General features: G+C 47.3%; 1 protein-coding gene across 1 annotated transcript in view; it reads left to right on the plus strand.

Moving 5' to 3' along the window:
• Positions 1-9,712, plus strand: part of TNN (tenascin N) — a 41,836-nt gene that overhangs the window by 15,462 nt on the left and 16,662 nt on the right. The window contains exons 7-13 of the mRNA XM_005867734.2: positions 224-409; positions 1,622-1,711; positions 2,161-2,424; positions 4,246-4,509; positions 5,136-5,399; positions 5,994-6,257; positions 7,371-7,634. Coding sequence (XP_005867796.1) covers positions 224-409; positions 1,622-1,711; positions 2,161-2,424; positions 4,246-4,509; positions 5,136-5,399; positions 5,994-6,257; positions 7,371-7,634 — 1,596 coding nt within the window. The remainder of the gene's footprint in view (positions 1-223; positions 410-1,621; positions 1,712-2,160; positions 2,425-4,245; positions 4,510-5,135; positions 5,400-5,993; positions 6,258-7,370; positions 7,635-9,712) is intronic.

Genomic DNA, 9,712 nt, shown 5'->3' on the forward strand with positions numbered 1-9,712 from the left:
ACTGCAGGCTTTCCCTGAACAGAGTCCTTCCTCTGCCGTGTGCACACCAACAGTTTCTTTGCTGCCTGGGTGGTCCTAGGGCACCTGTTGAGGACTGTGTGCAGGGCTGCAGCCTGCTCGCTGTGTGTCAAGAAAGGGAGCTGAGCTGGTAGCCAGGGGCCTGGCACGGAGCTGCCGGCCCTCCTCTTCACCGCCTTCTCCTGCCGTCCTGCCTCTGCCCTAGATCTTGCTGTACTTGGCACCGCATGGGTGACAGACGAGACGGAGAACTCCCTGGACGTGGAGTGGGAGAACCCCCCGACTGAGGTGGATTATTACAAGCTGCTGTACAGCCCCCTGACTGGGCAGGAGGTGGCCGAGGTCACGGTGCCCAAGAGCAACCACCCCAAGAGCCGATATGACATCACGGGTAAGAGCCAGCACTGGGATGGGAGGGTTTGCTGTGGATGCTGAGGCGGGGACAGCGTGTGAACAGCGGGTCTTGGGGCCTTAGGAATCCCTTGAACCCTGACCCCGGAAACTCCCAGATGTGAGCCCACTCTGGAAGCCCGAGGACTCTGCTCCAGCATCCCAGAGCGACTCCAGAACCTCAGAGTAACTCCAGAATCCCAGAGCCCCTGCTTAACAGATGACTCACTCGACATGCTCATCCCGTGTCTCACCCAGTCTGTCTCCGGGGGATATGAGAGCGCACAGACTTTCCTTTTGGAAGAATGTGTGTGTGTGTTGTGTTTGTGTGTGTGTGTGTGTGTGTGAGAGAGAGAGAGAGAGAGAGAGAGAGAGAGAGAGAGAGAGAAATTGATGGAGATAATTTTTTCAGCATAATCCATGGAAGGAGTTGCTGGGTGGCTGGGCTCGGGGAGGTCCTGTCCCAGATGCCCGAGCTAATGCTGTGAGAACAGGAAATCAGAGGCTGCTAGGGGAACGGGCCATGCAGGGCTGGGTTATGTGTGTGACACCAGCACTCTCTTTAAGAAAAGCAGTGTGGCAATGATGAATACCCAATTCATCATGTGGCTCCAGCTGGGGTCTGCTCCTCCGTCTGCTCCGAGTTCCATGTTGAGTGGCCATCTTGGGGTCCCCACTGTGCAGTGAAAACCAGGGTCTCGCTCACACTGCTCTTTGCCTGCACTTGCCACCAGAGTCTGAGAGTTTGTGCCATGAGGAACAATCATTCAAGTTGGTGCTACAGAGAAATAACATAAGGCAGAGAAAAGAAAAAAGGGGGGGGGGGAATTAGGTTAATTATTACAGCGAGAAGGAAAGAAACATTTGAGGAAAAGGATTGTTAGGGGCAGAAAAGGATTGTTTGGGCTGTAAATACACTGGGAAGTCAGTGCTTGGTGGTGCACTGTGTGTGTATGTGTGTGTGTTAGAGAGAGAGAGAGAGAGAGAGAGAGAGAGGGGGGGGACGGGAAGCCCCCTCTCACCCCTCTGCCCCATCCCCACTGAAGGATAAGCCACCCCTTGGTGCTCGGTGCTGGGGCCCCACTGGTCCTGCAGCTCTTCACCTGCCTTACGTGGATTAGTCTGTGGGTGGGAAATCCTGGTGGGGGGCACAGTGCTGGGGTCCTGGCTCTGGAGCCAGTACTCAGACCCAGCACTGGCTGCTTGTTTCCAGGTCTGCAGCCCGGGATGGACTATAAGATCACAATTGTCCCCATGCGAGGAGACCTGGAGGGCAGGCCAATCTTCCTGAATGGCAGGACAGGTAAGAACTGCCTGGAGGCACCGGGAGCTTTTCTCACATTTGCCTTCTGATGTTTTTCTCAGCTGACTCCCATCTGGGCAAAACTCTGGGATTTGTGTGTAGAGATAGTCTATCTTTGTGTCTACCTTTGTGTCCTGAAGTCTGTTTTGGGGGGCAAAGGGCTGTTGGATTCAGATTGCAGAAACCTTTCAGATCACACTTTTAAAATTTACTACTACTACTATTATTATTATTATTATTAAAGGGCTTATCTTGCCCCTCTTGAAGCCGTCTCTCAGCGTAGGGTTCAAGCAGAGGCCAGTGTCCACCTGTCTCAGGTGGTGGAGACAACCTCTTGCATGTGTAAACTGTGGAAGGAGGTCACCCGGTGGAACTAGATCTTGAGCATCCGTGATCTTGACCAGCCAAATGACTTCTCTAATTTTTCTTTTTCACATATTTTTATGAAGAAATTGATGGCCCAACCAATGTGGTCACTGATCGAGTGACTGAAGACATGGCGGTGGTGTCCTGGGACCCCGTCCAGGCTGTCATCGACAAGTACATGGTGCGCTACACCTCCGCCGACGGGCAGTCCTGGGACACAGCGGTGCCCAGGGAGCAGAGCAACACAGTCCTCACGGGCCTGACGCCGGGGGAGGCGTACAGAGTCCACGTGTGGGCCGAGTGGGGTGGCCAGGAGAGCAAGAAGGCCAACACCACGGCCCTGACAGGTATGGACGGAACAGGATCCTCACTTCAGGGAGTGAAGCATCCATCTTATATAAAAACTGCTGTTTGAAATGTTAACCCTGCTATTTCTGGCTTCTGTAAATGCTTGCTGGCTTAAATAATAAGGAAAATAAGACTACTCCCATTTCAGAGAGGCCATTAAACCTTCTCCAGATGAAGTTATCAGTGCTGGCGTCAGGTCAAGCCTTGGTCGAGGTCTCAAAGCGCCAGCACATAGGGCCCTTTAAGAACCTGCAAAGGGAACCAGAAAAATCCCATATTGGGGAGACAAAGAGGGTAAGATGGTATAAATACAGGAAACTTCCTGTGTGATTTCGCCCAGAATTTGAGAGGCATTTTCCTCTGGGCCCGCGCGTAATAATAAATGTAACTCCATCTCTCTAAGCGTTGCTTGATTCTTCTCCGGTTTTTCTGTAACAGGAGGAAGCTGACTTTTGAATCAGGAGGCCGGTGTCCATCGGCCACAGCTCTTTTCTTTGTAAGGGTTGGGGTGGGGCTTGCAGAAGCAATTTCAAATTGTATAATTATGAAGTTTTTCATTTTTAAACCTCAAACAAAAGAGACCAGTCTTTTTATTTGATATAGAAGGTCACACTTATTTGGGTTGGAATTCCATACGCAGCTCCCTCAGAGAAGGGTAACTTACTTTCTAATTTTCATTTTTTGGTTGTGAAAACTCAAAACATTTGGAAGTTGAATGCTCGTCACAGTTTGCAGTGAAGGTACAGGCACTTCGAATGTGAACTGGAGCTCCCTTTCAGGTGTGGGAATGGTTCGTGTCCCGACTCAACACTCACCAAACTACCGATTCCGCCCTGAGGCTCACAGAAGCCATGAGTTCCCCATACTCCACCCAGCGCTCTGCTCAGTTCTGGCAGGTGTCCCGAGACTGCCTGGCATACCCAGGACATTCTTTCCGCTTATACCCTCCTCGGCACTATCCCTGGGTTCACAGAAGCTGGATCCTGGAGAACACTCGAGGCTTCCAGCACTTGACAGGAAATCATGGAGAGAGATTCTAACCCAGGTTAATCACATATACGCCCAACAGTTTCTACAAGTAGGGTTATTTCTATCAGCACAGACCTCAAATGCCATCAGTTAGAGTCTTGTTTTTTTGACCAGAGACATAATGTTTTTGTTTGTTTTCTAATGTTTTTTTAGTTGATTTTTAGAGAGGAAAGAAGAGGGAGAGAAAGATAGAAACATCAATGAAGAATGAGAATCATTGATCAGCAGCCTCCTGCATACCCCACACTGGGAATCGAGCTTGCAACCTGGGCATGTACCCTGACTGGGAATTGAACCTTGACCTCCTGGTTCATAGGTTGATGCTCAACCACTGAGTCATGCTGGCCAGGAGGCATAATGTTTGCAGTGGAAAGAACTGGCAGCTCCTATTTCCAGGATAATTTTCTTCCCCAAAACAATATTAGAGCAGATGTTGAGATTTATTGAAGTAGAATTTCTTTCAGGTACAAGGAGTTGGAAACTGAAAGAGCGCTTTCTATAAATTCAGTGGAAAGGAGAAAAAGACCAATTCTTTTTATCCAAAGGCAACTTGTGGAAAAAGTTTACAAAGTTGAGACTTTATGGTGGCTTTGTCTGCACACCCTACTTCTCATGAAATGCAATTAGACCATTCTTGAAATTTCAGACCACTTGTTTAATTAAACCCTCAAGTTATCTCAATCATTTGCATTTAACAGACTCTGAAATTTATCGAGGTCATCATTTGGGCAACCTGGCCTTTCACGAGCCAGAGAGTTGCTAAATGCTGCACTCTTTTCTTTCTCTTAAAGAAATTGACAGCCCCCAAAACCTGGTGACCGACCGGGTGACGGAGACCACGGCCACCATCTCCTGGGAGCCTGTGCAGGCCGTCATCGACAGGTACATGGTGCGCTACCCCTCCGCCGATGGAGACACCAGGGAGGTTCCGGTCGGGAAGGAGCAGAGCAGCACCGTCCTGACAGGCCTGAAGCCAGGCATGGAGTACACGGTCCACGTGTGGGCCCAGAAGGGGGACCGGGAGAGCCAGAAGGTCGACACCAAGGCCCCGACAGGTAACGAGAGAGGTGGTCAGTTGGAATTGAATTTTGAGCACTTGGTACCAAAAGACATGGCCTGAGTTGAGAGACTTTGCAAAGCAAGTCTTAACGCTCAAACAGGACAGTGAGTCTAGTGCTTATCTCCATGAGCTGCTCTTTCCAGCAGCTCTGAGCTGGTCATAAAAACCTCTACCTACTAGAAGAGAGACATAACGTTGTGCAGTAGCAGTGTTTTTAGCAGACTCAGCGGAGACGTTCAGAGGATGTGGCCATTGCAGTGCTGGTGGTAATACTTTCAGAATGATCACCTGTAAAGTAGCCCTTGATAAAATATAAATTAGGTACCCTGAATGTCATGGCAGATGTATGATGGATTGTTTTGATGTGCCATAATGTTGCAAAGAAGACATCATTGGCGGGAGCTGAAAGCCAAGAAAGTATGTCAGGTTTATAATGAGTGGTCCTCTGGAATTGAGAACCAGGGGTGACCTTTGCCCTCAACTCCCTCTCAGGGAGAGACTCAGAATGGGAATATCATTCCTTGTGCCAACAAAGCTCCAGACGATGAAATCATGGAGATGGGTTGGTGGGTATCTCTACCGTGACTTCAAAGCTTAAACTTTCCTAAATATTTTCTTAAGAAATTGACAGCCCCCAAAACCTGGTGACCGACCGGGTGACAGAGACCACGGCCACCATCTCCTGGGAGCCGGTGCAGGCCATCATTGACAGGTACATGGTGCGCTACACCTCCGCCGATGGAGACACCAGGGAGGTTCCGGTGGGGAAGGAGCAGAGCAGCACCGTCCTGACGGGCCTGAGGCCAGGTGTGGAGTACACGGTCCACGTGTGGGCCCAGAAGGGGGACCGGGAGAGCAGGAAGGCCGACACCAAGGCCCCGACAGGTAATAGAGAGTTGTTCTTCGGCTTCATACTTTGTTCTTATAAAGATAAATGGTGATCAGTCCCCTCCACCCACTGTTCCTCCCATTGTGTATTTCCTTTGTGATCAGTCACTAAATTATTTCTTCTTGAAAGGGAAAAATATAAAGAGGCTTATATGTTAGGATCTGTGAGCTAAGTACTTTTGGGCAATGGCTTTTGCTGTGATCTCTTTGGAACAAGAAGGGTTATTGTTTTCTTGGTGAACAAGTCCTCCTGAGCACTTTGTGCCCTGTTCTGAGGATCCTACGGTTAAAGTAATATTCAAGAAGAGTTCATACTTTTTAAATATTTTCATCTCTGTTCCCTGCCCCTCTGCTCTGTCTCTGGGCTAGAAGCCAGCTCCTCTGACTCTGTGTCTGGGCCTCATTCTACTGTGCTGCCTTCTTGAAGATCCAAGAGTCCAGCCATGCACAAAAGGTCTCCGTCCATGACACAACTGAAAAATTGCATATGGGATGGGGAACCTTAAGAACAGGAAGCTGTCTCACCCCAAACAACATGCCATGAGATCTCAGTCTGCTAATAGTGTTTATTGATCAGCATTTTCCTTTCAGACATTGACAGCCCCCAAAACCTGGTGACCGACCGGGTGACGGAGACCACGGCCACCATCTCCTGGGAGCCAGTGCAGGCCATCATTGATAGGTACATGGTGCGCTACCCCTCCGCCGATGGAGACACCAGGGAGGTTCCAGTGGCGAAAGAGCAGAGCAGCACCGTCCTGACAGGCCTGAGGCCAGGTGTGGAGTACACGGTCCACGTGTGGGCCCAGAAGGGGAACCGGGAGAGCCAGAAGGCTGACACCAGGGCCCCGACAGGTAAGGGAGCGTTGCTCTTGGGGAACGTAAGACCTGTCACACTAAGTGTATGGGTGGTTAATTTTTTTTTTTCATTCCTGACACTGGTCGAATCCATGATTTATGGAGAGAAGAATGGTGTCCCGTTATAATGGACTGTACCCATCATGCCCACTCCCTTTTACCTGCTTTCCTTACAAGTCAGGGCCTCATGGCTGTCTCCAAGCAACGATTTGCCATGATGGGCACATTGAGCCACATGAATCTTCTGTTGTGGACAGTGTTGAGGGTCCCCTACTGAGTTTGTGAGTGGGAACAGAAAAGGAAAACCCAATGTTGTTTATATTAATATGTTGAAAATTTAACTTTAAAAAAGTAGACTTTATATCTACCAGAGCAAGCTGATGTCTGTGGTTTGCTTTACAGTGAATGAACAATATGATGATTCTGGCTTTGAGAATAAGGGTAACTTCTATGTTATATTCCTATCCTATGAGAAAGAGATGAATGACCATATTTCTGTATGGAGATTTAACTAGCAAACTAGTGTTCTGAGTGAATCTATGATATTATAAAGAATATTAAAACTAGGTTTTAATTTTTGCCGATTCGTTTAGCAATACGGATTGAGCACTTTCCATTTGCCCTGTCCTCTATTTGGCAGCAAGAGCCCTGAGGGTTTAGGACACATCCCTCTTCCCCTAGGAGCTTCTGTGTGTGCCTTGCTATTAGAATATTCTTGTATGAAATGGGAGGTCTTCATTGATAGGATGCTAGAAATGATATTATTAGCTGCTGTAAGCAAAGCCTGTGTCTTCCATTGGACCTGACGCTCTAACTAACACCATTGTGTGTACAGGGTGGGAGTGTGACATACGCTTACTAAATGAGTAAAGAGATTTGTTTTGCTAAACTCTTAGTAGAGGTAATGGCGTAGATTTTCAGAGTTTGGTCTACTGTGCTTTCTCCTTGAGGAGCCAAAGTCTATCTAGGGAGAGAAGATATATGTCCAGGAAGGAGTTAGAGCATATGAAATGGAAAAACCACAAAATATGAACATGTTTCGCCCCAAGCAAAATAGCCACTAGTTTGATCCATTAATCGTGCATAGTGATCAGCATTTTTTATTTCTAGACATTGACAGCCCCCAAAACCTGGTGACTATCCGGGTGACGGAGACCACAGCCACCATCTCCTGGGAGCCAGTGCAGGCCGTCATCGACAGGTACATGGTGCGCTACACCTCCGCCGATGGAGACACCAGGGAGGTTCCGGTGGGGAAGGAGCAGAGCAGCACCGTCCTGACAGGCCTGAGGCCGGGCATGGAGTACACGGTCCACGTGTGGGCCCAGAAGGGGGACCGGGAGAGCAAGAAGGCCGACACCAAGGCTTCGACAGGTAACAGCAGGGAGGAGAAAAACAAACTAGGGTCATCACTATGGATTGATCTGTTGGGATCTGTGATGAGGTTACTCTGATGAGGGACTCTGGTGTGTTTTAGGAGAGTTTACTGTAAAAAAACCTTCATTTACCTAAAGAAAAAACAGAGCAATCTCATGAATATCTTTAAACTCTTTCCCAAAGCCTGTGTTATTAACCACTGTGCTACTCAGTTATAGGCAATTATAGAGAACAAGTTAAACCAATATAAAATTTCTACACCACTGGATTAAAGAAGTGTTCTGTGGCAAGATATTTTATGTAGGTTTGACTTAATAGATGGTGTGTAGTTTGAAAGAACAAGTATTGTCCATGACAGCTGGAGCTCTATGTTCATTTCTACATGAATTAAATTTTCTAAGTGCCAGGCTTGGGATATAGTGGTGAACAAAACAAATATGATTCCTTTATATGATTCTAATTATCTTAAAATCCAGTGGGAAAGATGGACCATCAGCAAACAAACAAATTTCTATTGTAAATTATAAGTTCTGTGAAGGACATGAACATGGTGTAGGTATAAAGAATGACAGGGTAGGGATGTTTCTTAGATGGTATGGAGTAATAGTTAATAATGTTGACAGAAATATCTAAATAACAGTTGCTTAAATAAGAAAGAAGTTCATCTCTTTCTTGTGGAATGGTCAGAGTGCAAGTAGGCCAGGGCTGGTATGACAGAGGACCCAGGTTCCTTCCGTATTGTTGCTCAGTCATCCTTCAGGAGTTGTCTTCATCTATATTGTCATCACGTAACCTCACTCCAGCTTGTGGAAAGGGGATGAGGAAAGGAAAGGACATGACAGGAACATTGTAGGTGTCAGTTTTTCTCACATCCCATTGGTCAGATCCAAACTCCAGACATGGTGCCAGACCTTAAGACAAGGGAAGCTGGGAAATGAAGCCTTTTACTGGATGGCCACATGCCAAATGTAAACTTCTTTTATACTGTCCTTTCTAACCTACATGTGGTTATATTACATTTTAATGAATTAAAACTAGAATAAAAAAATATTTCCTCGGTTGGACTAGCCACATTTCAAATGATCAATAGCCACATGTGACTAATGGCTACTACATTGGACAGTGTAGATAAAAGAGTATTTCCATCAGTACAGAGAGATCTTTGGATAGTATGCTTGTAGAAGGAGAGGAGAATGGATAGTGGGGAAAACTAGACATTTCTGGCCAAGGGAACAGTATGTGTGATGGCTCTAAGCTGCAACAGCATGCAATGCTGAAGAACTGAGTGGATGTTGGTGTTGCTGGAGCGTGGAGGGCGAGAAAGAAAGTGGCCCAAGATGAGGTGAAAAGAGGCAAGAAGCAGATCATACAGGACCACGTGCTATATTTATTGGAAGAGTGACATGATGTGATATTCATTTTAAAAAGGTTATTCAGACCATAGTGTGAAGAATGAATGAAAGAGACGGCAGGTGGAAGTGGGAAGAGTAGTAAAGAGGCTTTGGTAAAAGTCTGGTGAGAGACGATGATGATTGGCACACGGGTGATGGCAGTAAGGTAGAGAAACGGGGATCTCTGGGCACATATTTTGGAGGTGATGACAGGGTGTGTTGATGGGTGAGATGTGGGGCAGGATGAAAATGAGGGATGAAGTATGATCGGTGTTGGGGCATCATTTTCCGAGAGGTAAATGGCTTTGGGGAGGAACATTAAGATGTTTAGCTATGTAAGCTTGGATACTTGTGACCTATTTTGGTTAATTGAGTGATTTATTTTTTGATTCCACACATATTCATTGAGTGTCTAATACCAGCCAGGCACTGTAGTAGATAAGCAATTGTAGATATAGGTGGGGGCTCAGAATTGATATTGGGGAGCCAGAAGCATTCAGTTGGTATTTACAGTTGTGGGTATGGGTGAGATCACCTAGGGCAGTGGTCAGCAAACCGCAGCTCACGAGCCACATGCGGCTCTTTGGCCCCTTGAGTGTGGCTCTTCCACAAAATACCACGTGCGGGCGCGCACGTACAGTGCGATTGAAACTTCGTGGCCCATGCACAGAAGTCGGTTTTCGG

Source organism: Myotis brandtii, unplaced genomic scaffold (assembly GCF_000412655.1).
Source record: "Myotis brandtii unplaced genomic scaffold, ASM41265v1 scaffold250, whole genome shotgun sequence".
Lineage (NCBI taxonomy): Eukaryota > Metazoa > Chordata > Mammalia > Chiroptera > Vespertilionidae > Myotis > Myotis brandtii.